General features: G+C 32.8%; 3 protein-coding genes and 1 non-coding gene across 4 annotated transcripts; 1 reads left to right on the forward strand and 3 right to left on the reverse strand.

Moving 5' to 3' along the window:
- On the reverse strand, nucleotides 791-2037 carry LOC104700807. The gene has a single exon (XM_010416399.2). It carries the CDS (start codon nucleotides 1774-1776, stop codon nucleotides 1120-1122), a length of 657 nt encoding a protein of 218 aa, XP_010414701.1. The 5' UTR covers nucleotides 1777-2037; the 3' UTR covers nucleotides 791-1119.
- On the reverse strand, nucleotides 8893-10916 carry LOC104700808 (mitogen-activated protein kinase 2-like). The gene is made up of 3 exons (XM_010416400.1): nucleotides 10710-10916; nucleotides 9938-10374; nucleotides 8893-9857 (listed from the first exon to the last, which is right to left on the reverse strand). The coding sequence occupies exons 2-3, from the start codon at nucleotides 10358-10360 to the stop codon at nucleotides 9150-9152; spliced, it is 1131 nt and encodes a 376-aa protein (XP_010414702.1). The 5' UTR covers nucleotides 10361-10374; nucleotides 10710-10916; the 3' UTR covers nucleotides 8893-9149.
- Nucleotides 12294-12375, forward strand: TRNAS-AGA. Its single transcript has one exon. It is a non-coding gene; the product is annotated as a tRNA-Ser (tRNA).
- Nucleotides 16549-18542, reverse strand: LOC104704475. The gene is made up of 4 exons (XM_010420559.1): nucleotides 18157-18542; nucleotides 17300-17953; nucleotides 17097-17221; nucleotides 16549-16913 (listed from the first exon to the last, which is right to left on the reverse strand). The coding sequence occupies exons 1-4, from the start codon at nucleotides 18540-18542 to the stop codon at nucleotides 16549-16551; spliced, it is 1530 nt and encodes a 509-aa protein (XP_010418861.1).

Raw genomic sequence — 18850 nt, forward strand, 5'->3', positions numbered from 1 at the left:
GATGATAAGATGAAACTTGCAAGTTATGCTTATGTAGTCATAATCACTCTTTATCACGATAACTACTCTAGTGATTAATTCTAATCTCGTTGATGTATTAGTACGTATATTATTGATTTTACTTCTACGTTTTTTTCCAATAACATACGTACTACTACTAACACATCAACTAATTATTTTAAAAAGCTAATTCAAATTATAAGTTCGTTTATTAATTAAATTATGCCACCATATTCTTCATTAATTCTTGTTAATAACAAGTTGACATGCATGTGAAGTTTTTGGTTCTTCTACATAATCACTTCCTTTTTGGTTCTCCTATCAATCTTATCTTTCTAGCTTTTAAAAAAAAATCTATGGGTTGCACAAAAGAAAAAAAAAAGGGGGGGTTTATCTATATACGTATCTGCCATTGTTTTGCATTAAGATACATAAATAAATAAATTGCTGCTGACTTTTGATCAATGTACTTATTTATATGTCACTTTTTAGCGTTATTCTTTTAAGTTTCTTGATTGGTGTGTTATGGATTGTATTATCTATTGTTGGTGTACATGTCACATATTAGTCTATCAGGTCTAAGGTAAAGTAAAACGGGTACAAGGTATATGAACATTGTCATGTAAATTTGGCATATGAGAACTAGTTCTATTCACGGTCTATTTGGTTTTATCAAATCGTTTGGTTCAAGAACATGACGATCTATGACCAATGGATAATTCAATCTACAACACACCAATTACGAAACACAAAACAAAACATAGAAAAAGATCCCCAAAAAGTAAAAAAAAAAAACAAAAAACGTTGGGATTTTTGTATTATCAGTTTAAGTATGCTTGAGTAGATAATATGTAACATCTTGCAATTGCATATTTACATCTATAAACATCAAAAACCTAAAGGAAAAAAATAAATAAAGGTACACATGTTTCTGCTAATTCAGCTGTCTCTAAATTCAACAACTATGAACAAAACAGAGAATTAACAAAAGAGTAACCAAACCAAAAAAAAACTTTTGACAAAGACAACAAAAAAAAGAGAAAGAAAACTTTTTTTTTCTTTGCTCGGTCACGCGGTTTTTTTCACGAGCAGCCAAAAAAACAAAAAAAACTTGTTCTACTACTTGCGAGGAGAATGATCACGAACAGTTCTTGGATTAAACGATGCTCTGTTTTCAATACTCAGTTTCCTAGCGAAATCTTTCTTCTTCATCGCGTAAGATAGTGACGATGATGATGATCCGCTCTGTTCTTGAATCGTCGGAACCAAGTACCAAACGATACAAGTGCACATAATCGCCACAGATCTTCCAAAGAAAGCCAAGAAAACAAGAACCAAGATCACAGTCACAGGAAAGAAACGATCCGGTCTCGCGATCTTCTTCAGTTTCTCGTTTATCACACAGTTCTGTTTCTGTTTCTGCTCTGTTTCAGGCTCTGTGTTCTTCTTGATCTCCTCTGTTTTAACTTCGTTGACTTCTTCTGTTTTGACTTTATCAGGAGTAACAACATCTTTCTTCTTCTTATTATTGTTCTTCTTTTGAAGATAAGATGATCTGATCACGACGGGGACACACTCACCGGAGCTCGTGAACACGAATCGAACAAGAGGAGGGCCGCCGGAGTCGAGCTTCTTCGAGTATATGCTTTGTCTCTTCTCATCCAGCTCGGAGAGAAGCTCAGAGAATTTGTCGAGTCCACGATTTGAATAAGGGTTCTTGTTAGCTTTTCTTGATGCTTTTGGTGAAGAACATGGAGATCTAAATGGACTCACCATTTTGTTTACTTGGATCGATTTGATGATATTCTTTATGGTTTCTTTAATCTTGACTCTTGAGATGTGTTTCTTGAGGATTTGGTTTTTAAGAGACAAGAGAGACGACCTTGTTATTAATATAAGAGATTTGTATTAATATTTTATAAGATTTTTCACGCGACAATAATATTCTTTTTGTAACACGACACGATAATGGTTTTTTAAAATAGAGAAAAAGGATTTAAGAATTTGACCGGATCTGATGAAGCGTTGTAACTTGGTCAATCTTTTAGATCTCAGATTTTTATACTCTTTTAATATGTGGATGATTCATTATAATAAGAAGCTTCTACGAATATAAAGAATTAAAGAACATCATGGATCGCGTATGTGATAACGTTGTGTTGGTCTTGTTGATTGACTTCCTTGGAGAAGAAGTTAAAAATAAGTCTTTTCGTTCATAGATTTCCGCAAGTAATTTTATAATCAAAATTTAGTTGGAATTTTTTATCTTTTTTTGTAATTTTATTTATAGAGATATTGATGTTTTTGACAACTAATTTGATGTGTGTATGGCAACTAATTTGATGTGTGTGTATGTTATATATATTGGAAGGGAGATTTATAGGTTTGTAAATAGAATTTAGCAATCAGAGATTCTGGTTAAGCAAGTTCTAATTAACATAAAGCATTTGATAGTTTGTAAATTAATTTTCTTGGTTGTGTAAGTGCTTTTTCAGAGTTTGGTAAATATAAACATTGTTTAAACACGAGTTAGGTTAGTCAACTTAGTTCGAAAGTTTGGAATTATTGTTCACATAATTTTCGGTGGTTTTGATTAATTTTCTCGATTATGTAAGCACATGTGACAAATTACCTGTTTGTTTTGCTCGTTACTACGTGTTTTATATCATTAAAAATATTTTAGGTTGTCGCTCTGTGTTTAGGACTTACATAATTATTATATGCATATATACGTATCATCTGATGATCCAGAAATCATTTCCAACTACATCAAATTTAAGTTTACTTACTAATGTTGCTAAAAATATTAGAGTTGTCAACCACTTGTCAATAAAATGTGTGTAATGAAGGAATGTAACAGATTTATATTGTTTACAATTCTACCAAATAATAGCCGAGTTATTTCTACTCCATCGAAATTTATTTTACTTTTTTGTATTTTGCGTATGTACCCCCCATATTACATTTAGAATGTTTATGTTTTTGAAAACATTTTTAATACCAATAAATTTGACTTGTCGGAAAAAAAAAAATCATATCATCTAAGGAGGCATCATCCCCTTATATTAAAAGAGAAGATAGAAACTAAGCAAGTGGTGTGTCTTGCGACAGCGTCTGGTCCCTCCAAAAGAGATTGAACATTGCATCTCTAGTTAGTTCAATTCTTGTCTTTGAGGGTGGGATTAGGATACATTAACTTTTGCACACACAAAAAAGGATAAATTAACCCAACTTTATACCTTTTTGTAAATATGTATAAATCCATATCTTCTTAGTGCAAAAAGAAAAATAAAAATCTAAAACTGATATTAAGGAGTACTTGGTTTTTAATTAAAAAGCTAAAAGTAAAATAATAATAATTGAAAGCTAGTAATAAAATAGTATAATATATCGTTAGAAATTTATTCATTTTTTTTTGTGAAACAAAATTAAACTTTTAAATTTACACTCTTTGTCAAGTAGGTATAATATTTATTAATTTTATATGCTTATTAGTGGATAACATATATGATGGATAAACTGTTTATGTGCTTAGCAAAAAAATAAATAGATCAAAAATTCATTTATGCCAATACTTATACAATAATTCATTTATACAAATTCTCCTTTTTAAAATATTGATTATATATCTGACTAACATCGGCCTAGTGCCTCCATTTTTTTTATAGTTGTCATTATAGAATTAAATTTTTGGTTCATATTATTTTTGTTTTGTATTTACAATATAATTATATAAAATTATTTTCCAGTTTTATCCCTAAGTTTTAGCTTATTAATTTTTTATATCAAATAAAATAGTATATTAATGAAAGAGAAAATAGAAAAATTAATTATTTTTTAAATATGTGTTAATTTTTTAAAATATAAATTGGAGGGAATAGTAGATAAGTATAAGTATAGCCGTTTTCCGCACAATTCTCTATTTTTTTTTGATAATTTGATTTTAGCAGTTGAAACAGTATACAGTAAAAAAATTCTCCAGCTAAATGTTGTATTACAAAGTACATAAAAATAAAAAGAATAAAGTTATTTGAAAGTACGTTCATACCTGTTGACCATAATATCTATACTATTAATTGGGGAGTACAAAACAAGATTTTGGAAAGAAAAAAAACATATCATATATCCATGTTGCCAAACAGGTTCAATTGCCAATATAATTAAAAATTAAAAAAATAAACAACATATGGTAAACAAAAACTGTTAGTCGAAAATCTAATATTTATGGAAACAATAATTATAAAATTAATTATAAATAAAAATTACCCGATATTTTTAGAAATGGTTTAAAGTTTTTACCATAAAAGAAAAATTATTAAATTTGAAATTGTATATGTAATGTAAAGATATTTATTTCGGTTCTAGATTTTAAGACATTTATCGAAATCTAATTTAATATTTGAATATTATCTTTTATTTTAGATTATTAAAGTTTCTTAAGAAAACTATGATAATAAATTCGGCTTAATACATATGGAAAAAAACAAAAAAAATAAATAAAAGTTGATTGTTTGTTAACAAATATGAAAAAATTAATATATATTTACTATATAATTTTCCTTTAATGTTTAGCATATTCCAGTTCTTTAAATTGAGATTTTTAATTATTTTTAGTTTTGTAATAATTCTTTAATTACTGTTTTGTTTTAAATTTTGATTGAAAATATATCAATGTTGCAAAAAAATCGTATTCTGAATTTAAAATAAAATTAACTAACCTATATTTTAGGGAATAGTTTTGATTTGTTATCTTAATAATCAAGCATTTAAACTTCAATCAGAATCAAATATAGTTTGTTACCTTAATAACAGTTTTAAAACTTACTTTAGTAAAGAAATCAGAATAACAATATAGAATTCTAATAATTTGGACTTGCCATAACTACTCGAAGTCGAAATTTTTTTTAAAAAAAATGAATTTTAAATTCATATCTTATAAGTTAAGCAATTCCAAAACTAGATTTTACTGTGATTGGTTGGAAATATAATTTTATAACAATACACCTTTTGTTTTGGAACTCGGGGAGTACACTTAGGAAAAAAAGGCAAATCGGAAATTAACATATACTAAACGTGCGGATATGTTTGTTAGCCAATATGTCTGAGCTAGGATCATGTGTTGCTATTCGGATCTGGAATGGATATATGCTAATCCAAACAGATTCCAAATCTGGAAAACAATTTAAACCAAAAAATTATTAATATAAACATTTAAGGATATCAAAACCATATTAGTATCTCTAACTATGATTGGCTGGGAGCATTAATCGCAAATCATTCCTACTAAATAATGCATTTGAAAAAACTAACCATATATAAATTTGATTTACATCGAAAAAACTATTAATATAAAACATTTAAGGAAACCAAAACTAAATCATTATCCCTAACTATCAGCTAGGAGCATTAATAGGAAATCATTCATACCAAATAATTAGTTTGGATGGTAGTATTTAAATTATTGAATATTGGCATATTAAGAAATTCCAAAGAATATTCTGAAACCGACTAAGCTATCCTATAAATATAGTCAGCGTGTGAATTGAAATTAGGATCTGTATCACTCAAAATTTACTAAAAACTATCGAACCTCAATATCTCAAGAACCAAAACGTATTCTCAATCGAGATTTCTTTTAAAAATAAAAAATAAAGCATGTATTTGTGGTTTGTTGTTGCTCAAGTTTTTTTTTCTTCCATGGTTTGGTTTTCTTTAGAACTCAAGAAATATCACAAGGCAAACACTCAAACTAATGGTGTTGTGTCAGATTCTCTTTTGGGAATATTTTCCAGTTTGAATTTGGACTCGCGGCTGAATAAATATCATTTTTGTGACTGAAATTGGGAAACATAACTCTTTGGTTCGATTTGTTTTGGTTGTATTTGTTTTAGTACCCACGGCTAACACTTTGGTTGGATGTTAAAGTCTTTTAGACAAAGAAGCAGAACACTTTGGTTGGATTGGTTTTGGTATTGGAAAAAAAACATAGAAACAAGTATGTTTTGGTACCTTTAATCTTGGCTATTTTAGAATCATTTGGTGAACATATTGCCAAATTCTTCTTTAAGATGTTCATGAGATACAAAGTACAAATACAAAGTATTTTTTTTCTTTGAATTTACTTTTAACAAATTTAAGTCTCACAACCTTTTTCTTTCATCTGATGATTAAACAAACATAGAGCAACCTCAAATCTTCAAATTAAATTAAATTGTATACATGAGTTTAGTTAATGATATAATAGCATGTGCAAATAACTATATATGAGTTTGTGATCACATAATTATAATTCAAAAATAGCAACCACAGATCTACAAAACCTTAAAATCGAAACCCAAAACTGAAACTAGAATTCCTTTGAGTGAAAGTTCACTGAGCTCTTCCTGCAAAATAGAAAAATAATTGATGGATTAATGTCAAATTATGTAAACTAAAACCTTAAATATGTGCAAATAAAATAAACTAAATACAATGTCACCTTATATGTCAAATTCGACCACAACTATTCGATTTACAAAGATGAAGATGACGATAATTAAGAAGAGGGAACGAGATCGAGAGTGGGAGAACGAGATAGAGAACAAAGAACAACACAAAGATTGAGAAGGAACAATAATGGAGATTGATAATGGATCGAGACTAAGATTGATAGATCAAGATAGAAACTGAAGATTTAGAGCGAGGGAACGAACTTACAACGATGGAAATGTGAAAGTTAAGAGGAGGAACGAGACAGGGATCGAGCGGGTGGGTGAAAGAAAGAAGAGAGGAGAGATAGCCAAAATTAATGTTTTTTTTTTAGTTGTCACTAAATTTTTTAAAATATATATCACTAAATTTTGATTGTATAAAATAAATATATTGTTAAAAATATTATAAAATAACTTTCTGTTTTACAATGGGTAGTTATTATCATTATTAGTACATATTACTAATCCAAATTAAAATTGAGTAAAATAAAATATACTTAATATATTAGCCAAACCAAATATATTATTTTATTTAATAAAATACATTATTTTGTTAACAAAAGTATATATTATTTCATTTTAAATCAAATTGTTATGTGATAATTTCACAAACTTGAGTTTAAGGGGATGAGACGAGAATATGACCATGGACGAGATGGAAGTAAAGGGGATTGGATGAAACGAGACAGAACGGAATGTAACATAAATTTGCAAAAAAACATATATAGAACATGTTACAACTAAAATAAATTAGCGATTGCAATCTTATAAGTAACATATTTTTTCTTCCAATTTATCGAACATAAAGCGATAAAAATTATAAAAATAAGATACATTAAATGATATTTTTTAATAGTTTAAAAAACTAAAAGAAATGTAATATTATATAAATAAATCAAATATAAAGTAATAAGAAGAAAGAAGTCATTAGTTTTGTGATATTTTTACTATGACATATGGTATATAAATATACTATATACTGTATATTATATTGTTTTTGTCCGAAATAGGATTTCAGGAATTTTTGTTTTCGTTTCGTCCCATTTTTAAGGAATACAAAATGTTTCCCATATTAGGAATATCCCATATTGAAAATGCACCGTTTTATGCGAAATGCATTTGAGAACGCGTATAGGACAGGATGGGACATGATGAAAGGAAACATGAATTATTTTCACCCTTAAAATATTTGTGTTTGTCTTTAACGGGGTTTAATCGTTTTAATGGTTTTATATCCATTATGATAGGATGGGACGGATTTTTTGTCCTAAATAAACTTATCACATTTCTCTTATTATATTTTAGTGTAGTTATCTTTACTGATAACAAAAATTAATCCGATCATTCTTTTTGTCTAAATCGAATTAAAACAAATTAATATAATTTCTAAGAAAAGTATGTTCACAAACCGATTATCAAAATTAGTTTTTAAAATTAACTCCGCACATATGTGCGGGTCGGTCGATCTCTAGTAATAGTTAAAGTAGGAAATATATCATTTGTGACAATTCTTACAAAGCAGTTGCGCAAAAAAAAATTATATTTCTCTATCACCTAAACTAGTGTCAAAATCATCACAACTTTCGATGAGTTTTGGATAAAGGTCTACAAGTAAACTGCTTGATCATCATCATATGGTTTAGTTTAATCAAACTATCGAATTGATGGAATAATATAGAATTGGCTCAATGACATCAAAATTACATAAATCAAATAGATGATGATGATGATGATGATGTTAGCCTTTTTAAAAAAAAAAAAATATGATGATGATGAGGATTCATTGACTATCAATTAAAAGACTTGAATTGATCTTCTAGAATCATTATCTCCTTGGCTCTAGATTTTCTTCACATTAATGGTCTCAATAATTAGTTCACTCTTACATTTTTTCCATTTACAAAAGTAAAAGATTCTTATTCACACACTGCTCATCAAATATATTTCCAAAGTATACATGTTAATTACTAATTAGTTTTACTAACATATTTTATTTCTATCATTTAAGTTAAATTTAAGTGTGTGATAGACATTAAAGTATAGTATCTCTTCACAATATTTGATTAAACGATTTAATGGACATTGAGACATTTGATTAGGTATATATAAAAAAAGACTGCAATCTATAAATCCAATTGGAACGCAGCTTAAGGAGTAAGTTTGAATTCAAGAGTAGGTATGAAAGTCAAAAAAAAATTTGTTTAGAACATTCTATTGAAAACTCCAATACGCTATATGCAATTATTCATACTATGTTTTATTTAATAAAATAGTTTATTTATCTCAAACAGTGTATATTTCTGGCAACTACGCGTGTTAATATATCTTCAAAAATCATATTCAACTGAATGGTTTGAAGTTTTAACATTCGGAAAACTTTAATCAGCTATAAATATATTGACTTTATAGGAAACACTAATAATAAGATCAGAGGTAAGAGTATGGACTTTTAAGGACACACACACTTATATACAAAACGTTATAGACACTTTAGCTTGTAACCAAAAACAAAACAAAGCTTCCATGGCACAAACATATCACATCATTTATAAAGTTATTGTTCTTCTTCTTAGATACTATTATTAACAACATTTTAAGAAGCAAGCATGAAAAAGATATAAAAGAAAAGTAGTTGTAAGATATCTCTGTGAAAAATTACCTGCAAAAGACTTGATCTCATCAAAACTCAGAGAGCTCACTGTTGTTCATCATAGCAGTTTCTGGATGATAATGTATCATTTCCTTCCACATTAACTCTCTTATCATCTCTGCTCCTAAATCTTCGTCTTCATCTACATCAAGATCAATAGGAACTTGAGCAGGAGGATTTGCACTCGGGTCATATAAAGGCGCCATGTAAGGATGCTGAAGCGCTTCTGTGACACTAATCCTTTTAGATGGGTCAAGAACGAGCATTTTCTGAAGCAGATCGATGGCTAGAACGTTCGCATTAGGGTAAAGACGAGAGAATGATATCCCCGGTGAGTAAGGGAGTGATTCTATGTATCTTTTGGCTTTAGGGTTATCTATAAACTCGAGATCTTCCTCTCTCTGGCTCCCCAAAATGTTAATGATGAGTTTAATCTGGTTAAGACATTCTGTTCCCGGGAATATAGGTTTTCTCCCAAGAAGCTCGGCGAATATGCAACCGACTGACCAGACATCAATGGAGGTTCCGTAGTTGTCACAACAGAGGAGAAGCTCTGGTGCTCGGTACCATCTAGTCACAACATATTCAGTCATGAACTGACCTTTGGTATTGCTCGTACGTGCTAACCCAAAGTCACATATCTTTAAGTCACAGTTTGCGTTCACAAGGAGGTTACCAGGTTTTAGATCCCGATGGAGAATGTTGGCTGAATGAATATACTTGAGCCCTCGAAGCAACTATGCAAAAGAAAGCAAAACATAAGCAAACTTCAAACGCAAACAATGCACACTAAACGTAAAAGCAAAGGCAAACAAACCTGGAACAAGAAGTATTGGCAATGGTCATTACTTAGCACTTGAGACGACTTAATAATCTGATGAAGATCAGTATCCATGAGCTCATAAACAAGATACACATCCTTGAAACTTCTCTTATGATTAGCCATCATTACATCTTTAAGAGAAATCACATTCTCATGACGAAGATGGCGTAGAAGCTTAAGCTCCCTAAGTGTTCTCAACGCATCGATCCGATTTTCAAACACATTGTGGATCTTCTTGATCGCTACTCTCTCATTACTCTCTCTGTTCACGGAAGAGCAGACTACACCGTACGCGCCTCGGCCTATTGGTTTGATAGGCACGTATTTGGTATCGATCTCGAAAAGTGTTTGCCACATTGAGAAGTAATGTTTCCCTTGGTTCCTTATCCCATTTGGTGGATCAACCGGAGTCGCCATTCTTCTTCCTCCTCCTTATAACACAAAACAATGAAGAAAGATTGAAACTTTTTTCGGAATTCGAACATCCAATAACCGATCTAACACGTTTATATAAAAGTCATAGAAATTTGAAAGTGTACAGAACACGAAATTTTAAAAACTGCTTCAACAAGTGACAATGAAAGATCAGATTTTTAAGCTTACGTTTATGAAATTAATTTCTCAAATCACTAGAATGTAAATGTTTTAGATTTCATTAAATCATTTAAAAGCTTTTGTTAAGAGAAAGGAACAATAAATAAAAAATGAATCTTGATCCGATGATGAGATTGACCTGGAATGATCTGAATTTGCAGAGAGAGCTTACCCGGTTGGGAGACGAATCTGATTCGTCGGTGAGACGATCTCCGGTGAGATTTGAGCGGAGAGGGAGAGAGGAAGTTGGAGAGATTTGGGCTGGTGAGAGTGAGAGATTTGGTCAACGCTCTGACCGTTGACTCTCTAGTTTCTTGTTCATTACCATTTAGAGGATTGATTGATTAGTTTCAGTTGTGTCTCGTTTGTTTCTCTTTTGTCTGTGTCATTCATTAATAAGTTTGTGTTATAAGAACACGTTCAGGGAATTATTATTTTGTATTATTCATTTGTTGCATAGAATACACGGTACAATATTAGAGTTTAGGGTTTATATTAATGGGCCTATAATGGACATCCATACAACAATATAATTATTCATAACACTCTTCTTTAGATGACCATTATAAAAATGTAGTCCCAAATACGCATATGAGATGTTGGCTAGTTAAAAACCTTACCAGAAAAATCCAGTGGGAAAAAACATGGTTAAGGAAAAAAGAGTGCAGCGCGCTTTTACTCCCCCTCTTGAGTACATCACTTGAAATCTTCAGAATGACACAATTCAATATGATGAACTAACTCCTTGAAAGTAGTGGCTTGAAGCGTCTTGGTAAATATGTCCTCCAAATCTTCACTTGAACTATAGCACACGTGCATTGCTCTATTCTTCAATTGGTAATGGACCTCGCAAATGACTCATCTTTATCATTATCTTCGTCTCTCACAATCTCATCAATGTATGTCAAAGACTTTGAAGATGATAGTCTTTCACCATTGGAATCATAATATTCCTTGTTAGGTGTTTATCTTTCGCATGTACTTTTGTTGTCTCGTTAAAAACCTTTCATGGAAAAACCCAATGGGATGAAAACCATGATAAGGGAAAAAGAGTACAACCACGCTTATGATCATATTTCTCCCCCTGAAAGCATCATCTTCAGGTTATGCATTATGATCATATATATCAACTTTCTGAACTGTTATAAACAGCGCTTTCAGGTACAAACTCATATGATCATCATATATTCTCCTGGATCATTGAACTTCAAGTCATATAAACCCCTTTCATATAGAAGATCTATTTGATCTTTAAGCCCAAATATTCTCTTACATACAATCTTCCAGACAATCATCTTATACATAGGAGTTATTTATAATCTCCTTGTAAAACTTTCTCTCAATCATCTTATACATAGAGTTACTTATCTCTATAATAAATTTGTTGCTTTGACGTGTTTGGAGAATAAGAACAACGGAAGAACGAAGACACCGTCGACTTTTTTTTTTTGTATGCGGCTAGTGTTAGAGACTCGTGCTGATAACATGTTATAACAAGAAATTTAGGGAATTATTCTCTTGTATTATTCATCTGTTGCATAGAATACAACATATATATATATATATATATATATATATATATATATAGGGTACAATATTAGGGTTTAAGGTTTATACTAATGGGCCGATAATGGGCATCCTTACAACAATATAATTATTCATAACAGTTTGAGCTTAATTAAGCCCAATTTGATTCCATTTAAAACAGTACTAAAACTCGTTTAAATACATTTGGTCCAGTAGTTCAAACAATAAAGTGGATGTGCCGGAGTGGTTATCGGGCATGACTAGAAATTATGTGGGCTTTGCCCGCGCAGGTTCGAATCCTGCCGTTCTCGTTTTTTTACCTTTTTTATAAATAGAGAAAACTGGTGATTGATACATAACAGAATGCATAACTTCACAAACCATTAGCTATTGTTTTTTTTCCTTCAATACAAGCTTGAAGTTTCATATGGGATTAGATGATTTATGATTAGATCACATTTTATATTAGCTTTTGTCTCTTTCGTTCAATCTCGATCTACAATGCATAAATGGTTCTAGTCTGAATTCAAAATACAAGGCTTTATACACAAGACTAGTGAGATTTTTTGCTGGTTAAATGGTTTTGGTAGATCGGAAGTGTTTTGTCCAATGTCCTCCAAAGGTGAGACCTCAGTTTTGTCTTTCAATGGCGGTAAATTTTCAGAACTTGTTCTATTAGTTCCCGGCAAAGAGGACATGTCCTCAGTTGCGAGGCGCATGATATGCAGCAGCACATATGACCACACCTACAAGTCCAAACCAAACAAATAGAGGAATCAAAAGCTGCCATGTCTGATCACTAAGAGAGTTTCAAAGAGTTTTTACAAGTAAAAGCAGTGCCCTTACTGAACAAAAGCGGTGTTATACTTTCGGTCAAGACAGACCACACAGAGATCAGGTGTTTCGCCATCTCTGCTTGTACCACCTGAGCTGTTCTCATGTTGCCTTATTAATCCTGGTACGAAATTTTTGTAAGCAGAGCAATTCCAAGAGTATGTAGGAAAAGGTATCACATGTTACTACAAACTCTAATGAGTTACCTACCTCTAGTTACAGGTTCGGCTCTCCTAGGAGTAGGAACTGTATCAACAACTCTACAAAAAATTGCTCCCAGAAATCAATGAAACTTGCATGATTAGATAGATAAGATAAAGATCTACAATACTGAAGAAGAAATCAAACTCAAATTCTTAATACTTAGAAAGTTATGAAACCAACAAGTATCAAAGATTTATGAGATAATAAAAAAGTAGCTAATGATCTAAGCAAAAAGTAGAATAATTTCAAAAGGGTAAAAACTAGGTTTTCTTAGATATTTTCTCTGAAAATCGCTCTCTTTGCGGCCATGAGGTACAAGGGGTTTATATAGGTGAGAGGGGAAGCCCTAAAATGGCCAGAAGACAAAATAGGCAGGCGGCTCGGTCAACTCGACCAGGTGCTCGGTCGAGTGCTTGGCCGAGTGACCTCTTCTTCTGCTTCTTCCAGACGGTCGGGTCCTTCTCCGCACATGGTCGAGTGTCTGGTCGAGTGTGGTGGTCGAGTGGACTTCCGGATCTCGATTCTTCTGCTCTAGCTCCCTTGTCTTCTTCACTTGATAGCTCCAATCCTCCTCAGCACCCTTCCATGCTCCTTAGGATCCAAAATCACCTGCTTATGCTAAAAACTATGCAAATGTAATGCAATTCTACTCTAATGCATCAACAGTCCTAAAGCTACTCAACAATGGCCAAACTAGATAGTAAATCATGCAAAAGATGTGAATATACTAAGGTAGAACAAGGTGAAATATATGAACATCAACACCCCCAAACTTAGTCTTTGTTTGCCCTCAAGCAAATAAACAAGACATAAGTAGGGAAGTGAGATTTAAAAGTGGGATTTCAGCTCCTAAAGCTTGACAATAAACTAGCTAGAATCAATGTCCAAGTTACTAGTACTATGATGCAAGTTGAATGAGCTGTACTTAAAGATTTTAGACAAGCTTATCACAACCTTTACTGATTTAAGCCTTAGATATCCACATGCATTCAAATCAACCATTTTCTTTAACATTCATTAAACAAGAACATGAATCAACTTATGCAATGCTTTAAATTCATTTGGCTTGGTAATAAAGGTTTAGAGACAATGATGGTCTCTCTTTAGAGTGGGGCTTATCAATATCAAGGTTCTCTCATAAAAATGAATTGAGCTTTAGAAGAAGGCTAAAGGTAAGAACACTTAGACACATACAAGAACAAACCCTTGTCTACCCAAAGGTACCCAAAGTGTTTATCCTATCATTCTAATCCCAAATTGTCCTAGTTCTACCCTTTATCTTTATCTCTTCTCAAATACCCTTTTCTCTTTTGTTTTTAAGCCTTAGAAGAAGTTTCTTATTTGAATCAACTAGTGGAATGGAGCTTCTTTCTTATTTTCTATGGTTCCCTTTTCTTATTATTTCTTAAGACATAAAAGCTTTTTGCTAGACTCTTCTTTTCTTTCTTTCTTTTTCTTTGATTAGAACCATCTTTAACAATCTCATACTTCTCGTTCTTTCACTAGAGCTTAAATTTACTTAAACACATTCCCCTCCTAAAGACTCTAACCTTTTCTTTCTCTTTTTCTCTTTTCTTTTCTTTTCTTTTTTCAAAACAACCAAGTCCCAAACCCAAGAATTAAACCACCTAGTACTATCTAGTTTGAAAATTGCAAACTAGAACTACAAAAGGCTTTAATCTTGTCAGCTCAAACCTAACACTTTCTACCAAGCTCAATCCCAAAAGGGCCTTACACACACTAGAATAAACATGGCTTGAAAGAAGGATTGGTTAAGGGTATTGGAAACTGATCTTAATGATTAAATCAACTACTTGGATTAACAAGAGTGGTAGAATGGAGAAAGATGATCCAAATATGTATATGGTATCCATGAGTTTAAAGCAATGCACAAATTGATAATTAAAAGTCAATATTAGATTCTTATAAGTAGGAAATGGCATCAAATCACAACATGCTTCAATTTAGACCAAATGCAATGCAGGAATTCAAGGCTTGGTTCAATCTTATGCTTCTAGCTACTCAACTAGCATCAAAGTATTATTAACTTGGGCATTGATCCTAGTTTAGTGAATTTAAACAAGCTAACAAGGCTAAACTCATCATAGATCCCCAATGCAAATATTAAACAGTCCTATATGAAACATGCTAAACAAGATCCTAATATGCAATGCAAACTACATGAACACTCCTTTTTTATAAAGATTTTTGCAAAAATTTTCAATTTTTTTTTTGTTTTTTTTCTTTATATACCTTAGATGAAATGCAAATACTAACATGATAATGCTAAAAATTTGAAATAAGAAAACAAAACACAACATCAAATACTATCTCAAACCCTCCCCCAAACTTAAATTACACAGTCCACTGTGTAAGAGAAATTTGAAAGAGGATTCAAGACTCAAAATAAAATAAAACTAGAGATGCAATGGTATTTACAATAGAGAGGTGATGTTGGTACCTTATGGGTTGTGGAAGAAGTTGTCCACATCCTCATTCATGCTGTCAAATGTGTAGCTGGAGCTTGGAGCTTGATTTTGAGGTGGGGAAGGAGGCAACTCGACGATGGCCATCGACTGGTACTCGGTCGAGTGCTCGGTCGAGTGGGTCGGTCGAGTTGGTCTCCGATCCTTTCTTTCTTCCTCTGATTAGACTATCTTGCCTTCCTGACCATGAAAACACCAAAACAAAAATCAAATACCAAAAACCCTAAACTATATAAACAAAGATACCTTAGGGACTTCTTCCCTAGTGAGCTTGTTTAAAGTCACTAAGCTTGACTTCTTCTAGCTTTTCAAGCTTGAGGAGCATCNTTTTTTTTTTGTTTTTTTTCTTTATATACCTTAGATGAAATGCAAATACTAACATGATAATGCTAAAAATTTGAAATAAGAAAACAAAACACAACATCAAATACTATCTCAAACCCTCCCCCAAACTTAAATTACACAGTCCACTGTGTAAGAGAAATTTGAAAGAGGATTCAAGACTCAAAATAAAATAAAACTAGAGATGCAATGGTATTTACAATAGAGAGGTGATGTTGGTACCTTATGGGTTGTGGAAGAAGTTGTCCACATCCTCATTCATGCTGTCAAATGTGTAGCTGGAGCTTGGAGCTTGATTTTGAGGTGGGGAAGGAGGCAACTCGACGATGGCCATCGACTGGTACTCGGTCGAGTGCTCGGTCGAGTGGGTCGGTCGAGTTGGTCTCCGATCCTTTCTTTCTTCCTCTGATTAGACTATCTTGCCTTCCTGACCATGAAAACACCAAAACAAAAATCAAATACCAAAAACCCTAAACTATATAAACAAAGATACCTTAGGGACTTCTTCCCTAGTGAGCTTGTTTAAAGTCACTAAGCTTGACTTCTTCTAGCTTTTCAAGCTTGAGGAGCATCCTCGAGAAACATTGTGCACTTCCCATGTTTCTCCTTTTCTCCCCATTACTTCTTAACTCTCTGACCATTAACTGTAAACTCACTGCCATCCTTGTTGAGAAGTGTGACAGCTCCAAATGGTAAAACCTCCTTTATTGCAAAAGGACCTCCCCACCTACTTTTCAACTTCCCATGAAACAGTTTGAGCTTTGAGTTGAAAAGTAAAGCTTGGTCTCCAGCCTTTAGATCCTTAATGACAATCTTCTTGTCATGGAAAACTTTTGTTCTTTCCTTGTAGATTTTGGAGCTCTCATAAGCTTCCAATCTGATCTCCTCAAGCTCATGCAAATCAAGGCTTCTCTTAGCTTGTGCTGTCTCTAGATCTAGGTTCAAAATTTTGATTGCCCATAAAACTTTATACTCAACCTCAACTGGAAGATGACAAGACTTTCCATAGACAAGTTGAAATCGAGTTCATCTTATTGGTTTTTTGAAAGCTGTTCTATAAGCCCAAAGTGTTTCATCAAGTTTGCTAGACCAATCTTTTCTTGTTGCTCCCACTATCCTTGATAGAATGGCTTTGGTTTGCTTATTTGAGACTTCAACTTTCCCACTTGTTTGAGGGTGATAAGTTGTTGACACCTTGTGTTTAACTCCATATTTCCTTAGCATTCCTTCAAAGATCTTGTTGATGAAGTGTGTCCCTCCATCACTAATCACAACTCTTGGAATTCCATATCTTGGGAAGATTATGGTCTTGAAAAGCTTAAGAACCACCTTGTGATCATTAGTAGGGCTAGCAATAGCTTCTACTCACTTGGAGACATAGTCCACTGCTACTAATATGTAGACATTACCATTTGAAGGAGGATTAAAAGGTCTCATGAAATCAATTCCCCACACATCAAATATCTCAACCTCCAGAATTGGATTTTGGGGCATTTCATTCCTTCTTGTAATATTTTCTATTCTTTGACAAGCATCACACTTTGTAATGAACTTGTGAGTGTCTTTGAATAAAGTAGGCCACCATAAACCAGCTTGTAGGACTCTCTGGGCAGTCTTAAAGGTTGCAAAATGACCTCCATAAGCAGAACCATCACAATGTCCCAACACTCCTTCAACTTCATTCTCTGCTATACACCTCCTAAACAGTCCATCTGATCCCTTTTTGTATAAGTAAGATTCATCCCAATAGTAACCATTGATGTCCTTGAGCAGTTTCTTCTTCTTGTAAGGGTCCATGTCTGCTGGGATTTCTTCACATACTTTGTAGTTAACTATATCAGCATACCATGGCAAATCTTCACTGTCAAGCGCCATCCATTCCTCCATTTGGTCCTGCTCGACTGAGTGACCAAACACACCCGATCGAGTGCCTGCTCGAGCAGTCGGTCGAGTGACTTCGAGTTGCATCAGTTTCTCCTCTGGCATTGAGTCATCAATTGGTATTTCTCCCTCTATCCTCATCCTGGATAAATGATCAGCAACTCCATTCTCTATACCCTTCTTATCAACTATTTACATGTCAAACTCTTGGAGAAGTAGAATCCATCTTAACAACCTTGGCTTGGTGTCTTTCTTTGAGTAGTTGTGCCTCAAAGCAGCATGATCAGTGTACACAATAACCTTGGAACCCACTAGGTAGCTTCTAAATTTTTCAAAGGCAAATACCACTGCAAGAAGCTCCTTCTCTGTTGTTGAATATCTTCCTTAAGTTTCATCCAAGGTTCTACTTGCATAGTGAATAACATGCAACTTCTTATCTTTTTCTGTCCTAAAACTGCTCCTACTGCAAAGTCAGATGCATCACACATTATCTCAAATGGGAGATCCCAGTTTGGGGCTTGGACTATTGGAGCTGATATCAAGGCAACCTTGATCTCCTTGAAAGCCTTCAAGCAATCTTCATCAAAGTTGAATTCAGTCTCCTTACAAAGTATCCTTGTCAATGGCCTTGCAATCTTTGAAAAGTCCTTGATAAATCTTCTGTAGAACCCAGCATGACCAAGAAAGCTTCTTATATCCTTGACTGTCTTTGGTGGTTGAAGCTGAACCATGACTTCAATCTTTGCTTTATCAACCTCAATACCCTTCTCTGAAATCTTGTGACCAAGAACTATCCCTTCTTCAACCATGAAATGACACTTCTCCCAATTTAGAACTAGATTTGTCTCTTCACATCTCCTTAAGACTCTTCATAGATTAGCAAGACAAGAAGAGAAAGAGTCTCCATAAACAGAGAAGTCATCCATAAAAACTTCAACCACATCCTCAATAAGATCAGAGAAAATTGACATCATGCACCTTTGAAAGGTAGCTGAAGCATTACATAGTTCAAATGACATTCTTCTATAAGCAAAAGTAC

This window comes from Camelina sativa, chromosome 7 (assembly GCF_000633955.1).
Source record: "Camelina sativa cultivar DH55 chromosome 7, Cs, whole genome shotgun sequence".
Taxonomy (NCBI): domain Eukaryota; kingdom Viridiplantae; phylum Streptophyta; class Magnoliopsida; order Brassicales; family Brassicaceae; genus Camelina; species Camelina sativa.